Below are 17,692 nucleotides of genomic sequence, written 5' to 3'. Positions count from 1 at the left end.
CTCCCAGGCTTTGCCTTCTCACCAATTAAGAAAGGGGTTGGTTTATTAATAATCACTTGTGGCTTCCCTATCTAGGAATGCAGATGACCCTGCTAAGGCATTTTTGTAAGTTAGAGTGTCTCTCTTCTAAAGCGCTGGGTTTTCAAATCACATCTTCGACATTGTGTCACATTTTCCCATCGTTGGAAGGAGATAAATACCAGCTGAATGAAGTAACCAGTTTTGCTGCGCGTTTGTGTACCTGCCTAGACTTACAATCCCTCCTTTTTCCTCTTTCACTCATCCTTCTGTTGACGAGCACTACCTAGCGCTCTCTGAAACCCAGTAGTTATTGTAACCCTTAAATATGTTGAAAAAAAAATTAGAGAGAGGCAATATAAAAACGAATCATTTCTTGGGGGGGTATAATACCAATTGATGCTGATTCGCGGTACTGTGGTTGGGGACCATCGTTTTAGGGGACAACGCTGTGAAACCATTCCTTCCGGAAGGGGGGAAAGGACGGAAGTATGTGACGCCGACCCTATGCATATGGACCTGATATAATTGTAACAGAAGCTTACTCTCTGAATGTATGCGTAAAAGGTAAATATGTTTATATATATGTGTGTGTGTGTGTGTGTGTGTGTGTGTGTGCGCGCACGCGCGTATGTTATTTGTTTTTGTTTTGCGATACTTTTTGAATGAATTCAATTATTTATATGAGAGTGTATTTTTACCTAAATGCGAGTTGGGAATAATTTTTCCCTTTGACCAATTTGGTACTCACAAATGGGGAGCGGCATCAGTGGATAATTATTTTTTAACTATATATATATATATATATATATATATATATATATATATATATATATATATATATATATATATATATATATATATATGAATAGACTCACGAATAATAAGAAAGAGACGATAGAAAGTTCCCTCCCACTCTTCTTGTTTTCCATCTTCTAATATGATTTCTTCAAGCAGAAACTTTTTGATTTTTTTCTCTTTGTGAGTATTTTTCTTTCTTTTTTTTTTCGTTCAACGACTCGTTTTGACTCTTTTTCTATCTCCGTTGACGTACTTTTCTTTCTCTGTCTGTTTGTCTGTCTCTCTCTCTCTCTCTCCCCCCCCCTCTCTCTCTCTGCCCCTCTCTCCCTGTCTTTATTTTTCTACAACACACACACACACACACACACACACACACACACACACACACACACACACTCCCCCTCCCTACACACCTTCACTGAGTTGTCAAGTCGATTCACATTATTTTGTTTCGCGTATATAACACGAATACAGGATAAAGCACATTACTTTTTAAACTGATGGCTTACCTTAATGAGAGAAATGAAGCAACTTTCTCCAAAAAATATCAATTAAATTAAAATAAACTTCACATATTATTCTCACACACACACACACACAAAAAAAAAGGAGGGGGGACCACAAAGAAAACCGGTACTTTTACGACGCGTGTGTGTAGGCCGCACGGAAGAAAGACAAAAAGTAAGTTATTTTTATATATATATATATTTTCTTAAATATTTTATTTGTAATATGTTCCGTTTATCAACCACGACACGTCCTTCTCCCCAAACTGAAAAATTGACATTCTGTTTTTTTTCTTAAATATTGTCTTATATATATATATATATATATATATATATATATATATATATATATATATATATATATATATATATATATATATATATATATATATATATATAGCTCTGCACTGATGAGTTGTGATTCAACGAAACAGTACTGTGTGTGTATATATATATATATATATATATATATATATATATATATATATATATGGAATAAGTTCAATAATTCTATTATATATATATATATTAAATAAGTACAATACTATGAATTAACAAGATATTTTATTTATATACTGAATGTATATGCAACAAAAACATTGCGCTTACATCGATGACCACGATTGGAGAATCTTAAGCAATTATCATTTTCAACTTTAGAAACAAATATACTAGCGTAAGGGGGGGGGGTTGCTTGTCGTAAAATATGCTTATATACATACATACATACATACATACATACATATATATATATATATATATATATATATATATATATATATCGAAACTGAAACATTTAACGCTTGAGCTATCGCGAGATAGATAAAACAACTTTTAAAATTAAACCTATGAATGAATTTGCGCATGCACAAAAGTAATAGAAATATGAAATGAACATTTTGCATCCACCCAAACAAATATGTTACTCCTTGGTGTATGATTATTATTATCATGCTAATTTCAGTGTCATGTGACCAGTGATTTAAGAACTTATCGGTTAAATATTTTCCACACAAATACATACATACACATATTTATTGTTTTATTTGTATAGATTTTTCAATTTCGGAACTGGTGATGAACATTAATTTGGTGATGACTTGACTCGAGAAGACAACTTGATATTCGTGGATAATGTCTGAACACAGTAGAGAATACATTACGATTGGAGAGTTTGAATTACCTACGAGACATTATCCTCGAATGTCTTCGGTATCTCTCTGTACAAGGGTTTGTCAGGACAACCTGATATGACGATACTTCACCTTACAAGTAAATTATGACAAAATATAAAAAAAAACATAACTTAGTAATCGAAGCCAAAATAAGATCTCCTTGACCCGAAATATACACTGGAAAGATGTTCCTTTTTGAAGTAATGTTACCTCAAGTAAATTGGATTCTCCACCAGACTAGATGAAATTTAGTAAAACCAATACACCGATGATGATGCCTTCGTCCAGTTTCAAGAGACAATGGATAATCCCTGTAAGGGTAGTTGCGCGTGTAATTGTGAGGCAAGAGTAGCGCATTTTTAACCACACCTCTCCTAATTGGCACTGCTTGAATCCAGTAGCAAGAAATTCTGGACAACTGGAAGCCATGCAGAGATAAGCAGAGAGCATATACTGCACCTGGTATTCCCAAATGGTCACCCACTTTAGTACTGACCAAGCGCAAACGTTGTACCTATTTATAATGCCCTCCCCACGGGACACAGTTAGACACCAGGGTCGTTTTTTAACGTGGAGAAAAGGTACAAAAATAAAAATGGTCTCAGTCGTGAAGGATTTCTCCTCCACTGGCAGAGAACAAGAAATAGAAGTGCCGCATCTGAAGAACAGATACTACACTTTGATCTTGGCCAAAACGTAATTAACTGATTAATTGGGTAGAAGAAAAATAATTATTAACTTCTTTACTAACATAGCATTTGAGAGGTAAAAAAAAAATACTTTTCGGTGAATGTATGGATATTTACGGATAGCAAGATTCTGTAAGGCATTTGTTGAAGAGTTTGGAAAGAACTGGGGTAACCTCAGCAGAGCATTTCTTTTTATAGTATAGCTAGGGTGAGATCAGACCCACACGCCTTCGAGTTGTCTAGGTTTTTTATGATATCACGAACATGGGAAGGGGTGATTTTCACATCATCGAGTGTGGCTTTTGTGAGGGGGTGGTTTACTCTGTCATGATAGCTAGTAATCTATAGTGATAAATAGTAAGTAATATAGTCATATTATGCGTCTAAAAACAAGAATAGGTTTGAAGCTCTCAAAATTCATACTAGAATTGTTTTACAAGGACCCATGGTCTAACGGATAAAGTACTTGGTAAAATCCAGTTTTAAGTGACACTCCTCTTGTGAGTTACTTAGGACTTCTACCCGCTTATGGTTAACTGGACAAGAGCATTCTACCCTGAATTAAACAAAGGAATCCGTGAAAATTCTAGAGTTCGATAGAACGATTTCCGAGTTTAACAACATACACTTAAACGAGGTCGGATGTTACATCGGCCGAAACGTTGTGAAAATAAGACCAAGATGAGAACAGTATTCCGAATAATCCAAATTTGTATTTTACCCATGATATGTGCGAAAATGGGGGTTCATACTCCCGACTTATTAGCACGTAAAAGATTATAATTACTGGGATTTGAACTCGGCATCGCCAATTCCATAGTCCACGGCAGCATCCATTCGGCAAACCAAGCATCACATCTTTTTATTCTGATAAGAATAAAATGAGATATGTTCACTGAATAAATTATATATTAAATACATAGTTACTTTTAAACTAATAAATATTTACGCCCGGAGAACGCATAAATTTGTTGTTATAAACAATGTTTATGGTTTAAGGGTAGGTGCAGTGGTCGATGTATATTTTCGGGAACCTTGAACCAGATGTTGCATGCGCCCCCCTGAAAGCTCTATAAGAAACATTTTACATTCGGGAATGGGGCCGAAGTAATAAACTCTGTTCCCGATGGTTCGTGATAAATCGCCAGTTTTTTTATTTTTATTTTTATTTTTTATTTTTAATTTAACGAATGTGTATTCCATGTTTTTATAGACATTTTTTAAAGCTGGGATGTTTCTTTCTTTTCCTGAATCTTTGAGATGAGGATTGATAATTCGTATTATTTGGATTATTTGAATTACTGTTCTCATTTTAGGTAATATTTTCATAACGTTTTGGCCCATGTAACCTCCGACCTCCTTTAGATGTATCTTGTCGAACTCGGGAATATTTCGATCGAACTTGAGAATCTGCACGGAATTTCGATTAAATAGATGGTTCTGTTAGAAATTCCGCGGAGATTTCCGAGTTCGACAGAAAGATTCCTGAGTTCCAAAGAAAGCGTCCCCAGTTCGACAAGATACACCTGAAGAAGGTCGGAAGTTAAATCGACTGAAACGTTGTGAACGTAGTAGTCCGAATAATTCAAATAATATGGGATGTTTCATGTTTAGCCTTTTTTCTTCTCTTTTTTACGCCATATCAACCCTTTTCAGGATTACCGAAGGCCGAAATACAATACATTTTGTAAACGACCTCTTACATGGGTTGATCTGTTTGCCTGACAATATATCAGCCCTTTTTGCGTTATTTAAGGTCGAAACACAAAACCCATTGTTAGCGATTTATTGGTTGGTATGGTTTGTCTGTTTTATAGCAGATAAACCTTTTGGGGGGTATTTAATGCCGAAATACAATCCTTATTGTGAACGGTCCATTGGGTGATTTAGACTGTTTGTCTTGCGATGTAGCAATTCGTTTTGTGGTTATTTAAGGCTGAAACTCAATACTTTTTTTTATAAGCGATTCATTGATTTGTTTGGTTTTCAAATTTTATAACTGAATTTGCGGAAAGAAGAATAAACGCTATAGGTTTGGTCGTATAGAACGGACCCAAGTGTATGCGGGAGGTGGGGTAATACGATAGATAAAATAACCATCATATCGTATGAATCCGAAAATTCTATTGTTGGCATTGGTTTCCCTGGTATTTTTCTAGGCAGAATTATTTGTAGAAAGACATCGGGGATTACGGGAGGAACCATGTGGAGTTTGCCAACATCCTAAATTTTGTGGAACGAACTGGATTCGATCTTGTGACACCCAGGTCGTCAGTCTGCGTCGTTAACGACTAAAAAACCATCACCACCCAGATAAAATACTAATTTCAGTAAACGTTTAGCAATATTAAATGTTGTAATCTGTCCCTTTATTTATATAAGAGAATGTCGTCTATTCGTCTGCATTCCCCGCTTTCCTCGTCTAATGCAAAACTTAAAACAAATTATGAATGATCAAAGCATACGGATTATTCATAGCCTCAAATAAAACCAACGAAATATTATGATCGTTGATTTAGATGAATGGTATATTATGATGGTTGCATCACACAAAAGTAATATTATAATGGTTGCTTTAAATAAACGTTATAATATGATGGTTGCTATAGATGAATGTAATGATCTTTACTTTAGATGAATGTTATATTATGATGGTTTACTTAGATGAATGTTATATTGTGACGATTGCTTTAGATAAACATCATATTATAATGGTTGCTTTCAATAAATGTTAGATGCTATATTATAATGGTTGCTTTAGATGAATGCTATATTATGATGGTTGCGGTCAGTAAAACGGGCAATTTACTATCGTCGATGAGATTGTTAATGGGCAAAGGTCATTAAAAGTTTATAACTGACTATGATTTTTACTTTTGAATCACACCCCTCTAAAATGTTTGTTAAGTCGTATTCGAGAAGAAACAACTTTAATAGTTTATTGTTTAAATCTGATTAAATTCTATTCTGATATTAAAAAAAACTATTTAATATTTATGTTAGTTTGATTGATTTGTAAAAAACAAAAACTTAACATCTATTTTGGTAAATCAGTACATTAGTCTAATAATAATTCGTCAAAGATCATAAGTCATAATGACTTTATATGATTTTCATTTTCTTTTTACTAACATTTATCCTTTTTGATTCAAAGAAACAATTTCCAACTTTAGTTTTATTTCGGGAAACATAAATCTATCTCTAAAAAGTTGTTTGGTGAATTTCCACCATTCAACGTAACTTGTGTAAGACACACTTTATTAACAATAAAATACTGTGAGTGTGAAATAAATACATCTTTGGAGTTGGAATGTTTACTAGCACTAGCAATATATATATATATATATATATATATATATATATATATATATATGTGTGTGTGTGTGTGTGTGTGTGTGTGTGTGTGTGTGTGTGTGTGTGTGTGTGTGTGTGTGTGTGCGTGCGTGTTGAGAGAGAGAGAGAGAGAGAGAGACGAGTTATGTGTTCATCAACGTTTCGTCTTTATTGAGAGACTTCCTCTAAGAAAGTCTCAAAATAAAGACGAAACGTTGATGAACACATAACTCAGTTTGTTCCTTTCTTTATCTCTCTCTCTCTCTCTCTCTCTCTCTCTCTCTCTCAACACACGTACATATATATATAGATATATATATGAATATATATATATGAATATATATATGAATATATATATATATATGTATATATATATATATGAATATATATATAAACACAAAAGAAATCAGAAATTACTCCATCTTAATGAAATTTTTAGTACTTATTAATAAATTAATGTTAATATTTATATTGTATTAAATAAAAAAAAACTCAGATATTTTATTAAATTTCTTAATCCCATATTTTTTTTTTTGGGGGGGGGGGTTACAATGTTCCGTCATACATACAGCAAACTTAACTACATTTTATTTATTACAGAAAATAGGAGAATATTGCGATGGTCTTTCTTCATTTGTAACATGTTTTAACGTGAGGTCAAAGACCTTCAGGCTTTGTCTGCATTGCAAGGAACACTTATTACCAGAATAACCAGATTCGCTGTGAAGAGGTAGACACATGTTCTTCTGCACCAGTCCTGATTTTTACACTTCCCCAATGAAATCCCAGAATATTTTAACCCATTTAATATTTTATTAACATCTAGTTGAATAAACACGTTTGGGCGAAATACCTAGGTATAAAGAGCATATATATCCCTACCGTAATTGATTTAATCTGCTTATTGAATGAACGATTCAATTATACGCATTAGTATATATCTTGATATTGTCGCTTTTTTTCTTTTTTCCCCATTCCCGAAGATCTCTTCGTCGAATTAATGAAATTCGCTACGATGTCAGTCAAATTCAGTTTCAATAACGTGATGTATAAACAACTTTATGGTGTGGTTCTCCCCCTGGTCCTGATTTGGCAAATATTTTTGTATGTTTCCATGAACAGGAATTATTATCTGGTTCTCAAAAACCGAATCTTTTCTTTCGTTACGTTGAGGATACTTTTTGCTTGTTCGACAACGAAACGAAAGTGGACGCTTTTTTTTTTTTTTTTTTTTTTTTTGCAGCCCTTAATAATATTCACCCAACCCCTAGGTTTACGATTGACAAAGAAGTTACTTCTAGTCTTCCACTTTTGGATGTGCTTGTTTCTAAGACTATTGGGATTTTTCACTTCTGTTTATCGTAAACTTACGTTTTCAGGTCTTCGTAATCGCTGGGACTCTTATTGTCCCCTAAAACGGAAAATTAATTCCATTAAGACGTTGAGTCTCTACGGTTCCAAGTGAGCATTTTCTGAGGATAGCGGTTTTAATCCTATCCCAAAGCAGGCCAGAGGATTAGTTGGTCAAAACGTGGCGAGACGACAACAACTATGGAAGGCAGTAATTACTGAGAATACAGTTAAGAGACTCCGCATTCCTATCCTGTCGCGGTTAACAATCTGAAGAAGGCCAGAAGAATAGTTAGCTGAAATATGGTAAAACAACAACTATGAAGATGAGGATAACAGTCCGCAAATAAATAAATAAATATACAAATTAGTAATCTCGAAGGATTCCAATAAAGAACAATATATTATATACGATTTTTTTTGTTTGTTCGAAAGCGGACGCTTTTTTTTTTTTTTTTTTTTTTTTTTGCGGCTCTAAATAATATTCATCCAGTCTCCAAGTTTACGGTTGACAAAGAAGTTAATTCTAGTCTTCCATTTTTGGATGTGCTTGTCTCTTAGACTTCTTTGGGATTTTTCACTTCTGCTTATCGTAAGCCTACGTTTCCAGGTCTTTATAATCGCTGGGACTCTTATTGTTCCCCAAAACGTAAAATTAATTCCATTAAGACCCTTACACATAGGGCCCTAATGATTTGTTCAAAACCCTATCTGAATGGAGAGATTAACTTTATCATAAAGACTCCGTGAAACAATGGATGAAACTTTGGATATCGTAAAATAAAAAAATAAAGTTTCTAATTTTAAAAGTACAGACACTTCTGTAAATAGATGTCCTGTTTACCTTTGCTTACCATGGCTAGGTAACATTAGTGATCGTTTTACCAAACAAATTTTACTGTTTAATAGTGTTATTTTGCGTCGAATCTTCGTGTTGTTTTTCGACAAGACCTAAAAGATGTTCTCACCCTCATCATAATAATGCTATTGTTTATTTATTTAAATGTAGTTGTGGAATGCATTACGTCGGACAGACATTACTAACTTTGGATTCTCGTATCAAACACGTCCCATCCAGAATTCAACATGCAAATTATGCACCGTCAAATGTTTTACATAATGCCTATAGTTTCACTATTTGTGAGTGCTTAATAAATAACCGTGTTTATGTCTTAAACTTCAGTGTCGACTTGTTTTCCATTTTGAGCAGATCACACACTCCCTATCACCTGCAAAGTTTAGAAACTATCTATATTAAATCTTTGAGACTTTCTCTTTGCAAACCAAGAGAGAATCTTTTGGGACTTAATGTAGTTTCTATCTGATTCTTTTCCCCACTTTCCCCCCATTTATCCTCCGCCATATTTCTATCTCATATTTTTTTCTTAATTGTTATTCACCTCGATTTTAGCTCTGCCGAGCGAGGTGCGAAACCGGTCAGCTAGCTTTTCACTTTTTACACTTCTATCTACCGCGCCATTATTTTTCATCGGAATCCTTAGAGATGAGTAATTTGTATATTTATTTATTTATTTATTTGCGAACTATTATCCTCATTTTCATTGTTGTTGTTTCGCTACGTTTCAGTGCCCGTGGCGCAGTGGATAGTTTCTATAGATAACTGTTATGTTGAGTCTCTACATTTCCAGGTGAGCATTGCCTGAAGATAGCGGTTTCAATCCTACCCAATATCGTTAGGATTAGTTGGCCAAAACATGGTGAGACAACAACAACTATAGAAGGTAGTAATTACTGAGGATACAGTTAAGAAACTCAGCCTTCCTATCCCGTCGCGGTTTACCACCTGAAGAAGGCCAGAGGAGGAGTTGGCCGAAATGTGGTGAAACAACTATGAAGATGAGGATAACAGTCTGCAAATCCTCGGAGTGCCTTCGGACCTTGATAAGTGATGACCCCTAAGTGAAAAAAGAAGAAAGAGTATTTCAAATTACTTATCTCGAAGAATTCCAATAAAAAATAATAAATAATACGATTATTTTAAATAAGAACTTTTCTACAGCGTTAGAATGTTAAAGATTCTTTGTAACGGTCTGTTAAACAATTAGAAGAATATAGGTCGGCAAACTGAACTAACAATATCGTTGATGAGCCAGAATCATGTTTTTGTGTCGATTATAGTTTATAACAAATTTGACGTGAAGTTAATTGGATAAACAATACTACTGCATCTCTATTCGCAAAAATTCTTTATGCTGACAGAAGTACTTAAACGCGCTGAATCTCTTTGGGGAACTTTAATTACCTCCCCCCTCTCCATTTTCTTTCTCTCCTACGCGGTACCAATTTCATCATCTTTTACATCAATGTCTGAGTAAATTGTTTAATATAATCCGTTCTGGCACTTCAAATTCCTCCCAGTGCTCTTTATTTTCGGAAAAAAAAATATTATTTTGAATTATACTATCGATTTTCTCCTGATAAGATGAGAGTTGAAAAAGCTCCAGAGAGTTTTTTGCCTTTCGTATTTAAATGCATATACAATTCTTTTTACCTAAACACACACACACACACACACACACACACACACACACACACACACACACACACACACACACACACACACACACACACACACACACACACACACACATATATATATATATATATATATATATATAGTTGTTCTGTTTTTCACCAGCAAAACTTTTTTTTAAATCTAGAGTGAGTCTTTTTTATTTACAAAACTGCTAGGGTTCTTCAACCATAATTGATCCTTTCAAACTAGTCGAAGTAAAATTATTTAAAAAATAATAATCGCACAACATAAAATATTGCAAACAATTCATACAAACATATGCGTGCATACTTAGCCTTCCCAAAATACAACTTAAAACATAACCTGTTTGGTTTCTTCCGCGTTCTTTCGAGGATGACGACACCCCATCTTATCCTTTCCTAAAAACCTTATCAACCTTATCGATTCTGTTAGATTTATTTGGGGAGAGGGGTTTTTTAATGCCCAAACTGTGTGCAAACTCAATCAAAATAAACGTTTCTTCTTAAATGTACATTGAATCATATTTTGAGGCGTCTTTTCGATTTGTGTCATGAATCTGCTTTGATAACTATATTTTGTGTCATGAATCTGCTTTGATAACTATATTTTGTGTCATGAATCTGCTGTGATAACTATATTTTGTGTCATGAATCTGCTGTGATAACTATATTTTGTGTCATGAATCTGCTTTGATAACTATATTTTGTCATGAATCTGCTTTGATAACTATATTTTGTGTCATGAATCTGCTTTGATAACTATATTTTGTTATGCGATCTACACTTCATGTTGCAATCAGTGCGCTACAACAGCAAGGAATTGTTTTGAAAAAATATATAGTCATCAAGCTTGAAACGCTTAACCCTAACCCTAACGTTTAACGAAGAAACCATGCGACGTTTCAGGCAATAATTCAACGAGACGTCGCTGAAGGTTCAGTAATGTTTTCTAAAGAATGGAGAGCGTACGTTGATTTAAATCAATTTTTTGTCATTTTTACTGTAAATCATCAACAAAGTTTCATCGATCTGGAGCAAATAAATAAGCAATTAAATATCATGGCTTGAGGGGGAAATTCGTATATTAAAGAGAGAGAGGAGATAGATAGATAGATAGATAGATAGAGAGAGAGAGAGAGAGAGAGAGAGAGAGAGAGAGAGAGAGAGAGAGAGAGAGAGAGAGAGAGAGAGAGAGAGAGAGGGTTGCGGTGTAAATGTTTTCAAGCCAAACTAGCATCTGCGCAATGTACATATTTTCCTGCACTGATTATTATAATCGCGAATAATGTGAAAGTCAAAGATTCTATCGGAGTTTTATCTTCAAATAAATTAACCTTTTAATAAATGAAACGAATAATTTACTTTTAACTTCATATATTTAATATACCAATTGGACTTTCAACGTTTCTTTGGAAACTACTGGGCACCGTATCTTGGAGATGCCCGAGAAATTTGAAGAAATCGAGAAACTCCTGCTTCCATGAAGACACCGTGGCCATCATCAATGGAAACATTAACTTTCAGTCAATTAAGTTAATATTTTATCCAATTAATGTTTAGTAATTAATAATTTTATAAATAATAATGAACGCTTACACAAGAGTTTTATCTCATTAAAAATAATGAACACCCTTTCCTTATCGTATGGAGAGGCTATGAGTGAATCCGCTCTTTCTAACTTACTACCATTAGGCTGTTAACGGAAAAGTTAGTGATGCGATTCGAACTCTGGCCTAGTGTGTATATCTGTGTCAGTACGTGTATATGCGTATGTTAATGTTTGTGTGTGTGTGTGTGGGTGTGTGTGTGTGTGAGAGAGAGAGAGAGAGAGAAAGGAGGAGAGAGAGTTGATGTAATTATAATTAATTAGAAATAAAGAGGGAAAGAATGTTTAAATATTTATAAGCATAAACCGGAAGTGGATAATAAAACGGAAACGGGTTGTGTTTTTATTAGTATTTCTATGTATGATAACGAGATAAAAGAAAATTTACGTTTCTCATTTAGAATGATTGTTCAAATCAAATCAATGTTATAATCGATTCAAATTTTGCTTTCTCCGATTGGATATTCAGAATTAAATATTGATTTTCTTGGAGGCTGCATGAATTTTAGAATTCAACAAATTAAATTCATATTTTATTATTATATGACCACAATTTTCCATTGTAGTTTAGAGTTCAACATGGAAGAAACTGACAAAATGAGAGAAAAGATATATTTGCATACATATATTGTGCATCTACATATACACACGCGCGCACGCGCGTATCTATATATATATATATAGAGAGAGAGAGAGAGGGAGAGAGAGTGAGAGAGTGAGAGAGAGAGAGAGAGAGATTTGTGAAGTTGTACGCTTTTGCGTATATTTTCTATTCTTTAAATATATTGATCTTTTATAAATTAGAAGTGCGACATTTGTTAAAAAATAGCAACATAGAATTTATAAATATAAGACAAGATGGCTGCTACAGTAGCTAGCGATTAAAAACCTCTATAACTAGAAAGGGATTCGATATGAGTTTTTTTTTTTTTTTTGTTCTTGTTCAATTTTATGTCTTACAAACGCTATGAATTTTTATCTTTAAGAACTTTTTTTTTTTTTTTTTACTCCACGGAGGAAATATCCAGTATTGACACATAAATATCAGCCGTTCCCCCATGAACGAAACAAATCTGTAAATATACCCATATTTCTCTTTTAGCTAATAAAAAATGAGTGGTGATAATAATCATCATCACCATCATCATGATTATTACATTGTTCTACTTTTCAAATGGGATCTTTGTCAGGATTTAATAAAGTATTTTTGCAAAAGTTCAAACGTACTAATATATCATTTGTCATATGTAATAAAATGACAAACGTCAAAAGTTCTCTCTCTCCTCTCTCTCTCCCTTCCTCTCTGTCTGTCTGTCTGTCTGTCTGTCACTCTCTCTCTCTCTCTCTCTCTCTCTCTCTCTCTCTCTCTCTCTCTTCAAAATAACATATTTTTCTCCTGTTGTGTCACAAACAAATTAGCATTTCATTTTCGTTCGAGACTTGTGCAATTATTTATGGCCGTACCAGCTTATTGGCCGCCCTCTGTGCGGATCTTAAGCTTTGCCCACTACTTGTGCCTTCCATTCATAAAACTTAAACGTTTATAACAAGAAAAAAAAAAACGAATTTGTATGATTAACAATTTATTCAAGTAAACCAGTAAAGTTGGGATAGTGTATTTTTCACGGAAAATCAACTCTATTTTGTGGTTAATTATTGCCGAAATGTAATAAATGTTGTAAATGATTCATTATATATGATTAATTGAACACAAGTTGCTATTTCGCTTTCCAAACATTATTTGGCTGTCGCCTTTGCTTCAAACATATCCACTGATTCTTCCACATAATAAAATACGATTAGTACTAAGTTTTAACCCTTATTCTCTAGTGGTTTTTGGTCTTGGTATGTAGTGACTCATTAGTATAAATGATAAAATGAGTAAAACAATATAGGATATGAAATAAAACTATGTGCATGCGTACATGTGTGTGTATTTCGATATCCGAAACGTTTTTTTTTTTTTGTCTTGTTTTTAAGGTTGGTGGTGTTTGATCAACGCTGCTGGGAAGCCATAAGATGAACTCCATTTTTTTTGTTTGTTTTTGTTTTTAAATTCTGGTTTTTCATGTAAAATAACTGATGATCCCTACAATAATATCAAGACTAGTACAAAAGATTAACATTGAATTAAAAACAAAGGGGTTTTCCAACAAAGAACTTACAAATGTTTATAAAAATACTCTTTTCTCGTACACACACACACACACACACACACACACACACACACACACACACACATATATATATATATATATATATATATACATGTGTATGTGTTTGTGTGTGCGTGCGTGTGTGTGTTATTTATATTCTAGGCTACTATTTGTTACTGATTATTCACATATTGTATTAAATTGTGATGTTTTTAATATATATATATATATATATATATATACATATATATAATTATCATTATATATCATCTATATATATACATGCATTCATCATCTGAAGTTATTGTTTTAATGAGGTTGAATAACTAATGAAGTGTAACAAGGTTAATACAAGAGTGCTCAATACCGAAGTAAAGCAAGGTATACTCTTTATTTGTCTTTACATAAGCAGTAATATGTTGCTACACAGTTATGATCCTGTTTCGGTCAGTTTGCTACTAGTAATTAGAGACCTCTACAGCTTATACGTTAGCAACGTTTACAATCCGTATTTTTGCAATTGCTTATGAGAAAATAAAGAATATATACATTCATATATATATATATATATACACGCACACATATATATTGCGTATATTTAGGCAGCATTTTTTCATTTAAATAGACATTGTTAAAGACAACAGAAAGCTTCTGTTTTGTAGTACATTTTTTTTTATTTTTTCAGCTTTTCGTATTATCTTTTTTTGTATATTCGTCGGAGGTATGGGTGTGTATGGTCCAAGCATTTTTTTGTTCTCAAAGTTCCCACGGTTTTTTAACTTTATATATATATATATATATATATATATATATATATATATATATATATATATATATATAATTTTGATTTTTTTATCGAGTTGTTTATGATTTTGAATTTAACCATGTCTCCACTTTTATCTCTTTGAAATCAGAAATGGATAAGAAACGCATTGAAATTCCCAAAATTGAGATCGACACTGTCCTTGAAGAAGAGGAGGACGAAGAAGGGAATATTGTCAGCAAACAGTCGTTCGTGCACAACACGACAAAGACCCGTTTCCAGGTGGTTCCGGTCGGAACACCTACCAAGTCAGCCCAAAGATCCCGAAGATCAAGTGATTCTTCACACACCTCCAACGACGATCGTAGAGTGTCCATCACCATCAACCACGATGACTATCTCACTTCCGCCCGACAAAATACATTCAATCACCGAATGTCGGTCGACTCCATATTCAGCGGTCACACCATCGGAATTGATACGCAGGAGGCGTTACCAACGGCCGATAATTACAGGGATCTCTTGTCCCACGTAAATGGAATGAAATCGCGTCCAACATTGGATGAGTTGCAAGAGAAAACGGTAAGTGCATAAAAACACTAACAGTTATTTTATATAAGACTAGGATTAAAGTCTAGTATCTGTTCTGTTGCGTCTTGTACGAGTAAAATTAATTTTCATAAGAACAGTTTTGCACTACTTTTATGACCTCTTATGAAGATTAAAATCAAAATATTGTTTTACTGAACCTTATGCCTAGAATCCTAATTCTGATGCTAATAAAAATCTACATGATTTTTATTCTAGAAAGTGTCTAAATCGCAAGGATTAAGTTTAAGGAGTCTTAAGAAGAAAATAAAATTCAGGAAATATTACTTAATTGGTGTCTAATGAATATGGCTAAAATTGAGTGCAAATTTGAAATATTTGAATTTCCAGATGGGAGGTCGTGTCCATATTATACCTCTCTAAAACTTCCATGGCAAGTGCTCGTCTGAGCTCCAATCTCTGGTTCCACCTCGCCAATCTTTCACGATAAACACCCGTCTAGCTGAAACCACTGTCAATAAGTTTCCCCACTCTTTATCTGTGCCAAAATCAAAACGTAGATTCCATGAGCAAAGCTTCTTTCTTAGAAGTGCACGCCTGTGGGACTCTCTTCCGTTTGCCTATTTCCCACCTGACTACAACTTGGATGTCTTCAAGTCCAACATAAACAAATTCCTGATGAACCGCCCCCTTAAGTAGGACACTTTATCCAATACTAACGATTACTACGATACTATCCCATTGATTACTGTACACGCAATAACCCTTGTCCCCGAGTAGCTTCCGGGCCTTGATAAGTGGTGACTACCATGTAAAAAAAACAAACTCTTTAAAACACTTCAATGAAACAGAACTTATAAGAATATTCGATAACTGATGCCGAATACCTATAGTTAATACGGCATAATAACGTTCACATACTGGTTCTCTTTAAATCAATAAAGTTAAGCAACTTGTCCATTTGGAAATATCAGGTGCTGTATGTAGGAGGGTGTTTGATGGACGACATTATCATTATTATTTTTTTAATTTTTTATCTATTTTGCGAATTAGTTCACTGGGCAAATTATTCCTGAATACACATGAATCCCTGAGAATGAATCTGCTGAAATTTTATCGAAATAAACATATCAGCGTCGATAGAGGATTGATTCCATAATAATACATATGAAATCTGCATAAATTAAAATATCATGCTTAAGCGTATTGGACGACTGGACAACGCCGGGTGTTCAGCTAATATATATATATATATATATATATATATATATATATATATATATATATATATATAATATATATATTATATATATATATATCATATATAATATATAATATATACACATATTATATATATATATCATATATAATATATATACACATATATACATATATACACATAAATATATACACATAAATATACATATATACATATATACTCATAAATATATACACATAAATATACATATATACATATATATACATGTATACACATAAATATATACACATAAATATACATATATACATATACATATATATACACATATATACATATATATACATATATATACATATATCTATACATACATATATATACATATATATACACATATACACACACACACGCATATATATATATATATATATATATATATATATATATATATATATATATATATATATATATATATATATATATTGACAAGAATAAAAGCAAAATTATTTTCTTTATTTCTAGGAAAAAGTTCCCGTTCCGGAACCAAGGAAGTCTTTCACTCGATCTTACATCGGCGTCAAATTTGGTTGGTTCGAAGGAGTATTTGTGAGTATTTAAGAATTGGTCACATAATTCTCTTGTATTGTCCGAAAGTATGTTCAACTTTCACGTTGCCATGACAATAGCTCATTTGTGTCAAAAACACGTTTTCTGCATTTTAAAAATAACGTTTGTTTACAATAATTAAAAATAGAATGAAAGAAAAGTAGAAAACAATGTCCAAACAAGAACGGATCTATTCTTAAGATGGGTCTTTTGAATTTCTTAAAGTGCTCTATCTAGTATACGGATTTTTTTTATTATCTTGATATATATATATATATATATATATATATATATATATATATATATATATATATATATATATATATATATATATATATATATATATCATTAGTTAACGTTTCAAAACCAGAATATGTATTTAATTCTTACTCATGTTTCATTTATAT

At 32.9% G+C, this 17,692-nt stretch overlaps 1 protein-coding gene across 2 annotated transcripts in view; it reads left to right on the top strand.

Moving 5' to 3' along the window:
- LOC145297541 (solute carrier family 12 member 2-like) overlaps positions 1-17,692 on the top strand; it is a 101,382-nt gene that overhangs the window by 40,510 nt on the left and 43,180 nt on the right. Inside the window, exons 1-3 of one of the 2 annotated variants that reach the window (XM_080143499.1) lie at positions 1,035-1,500; positions 15,066-15,496; positions 17,202-17,285. In XM_080143499.1, coding sequence (XP_079999625.1) covers positions 15,068-15,496; positions 17,202-17,285 — 513 coding nt within the window. In that variant the 5' untranslated portion in view covers positions 1,035-1,500; positions 15,066-15,067. Of the gene's footprint in view, positions 1-1,034; positions 1,501-15,065; positions 15,497-17,201; positions 17,286-17,692 lie in introns of those variants that run through there. The other variant, XM_080143498.1, reaches the window with a different exon arrangement.

This window comes from Euprymna scolopes, chromosome 18 (genome assembly GCF_053919585.1).
Source record: "Euprymna scolopes isolate OS-2025 chromosome 18, ASM5391958v1, whole genome shotgun sequence".
NCBI lineage: Eukaryota > Metazoa > Mollusca > Cephalopoda > Sepiida > Sepiolidae > Euprymna > Euprymna scolopes.
This window is presented reverse-complemented; position numbering and strand designations above follow the sequence as displayed.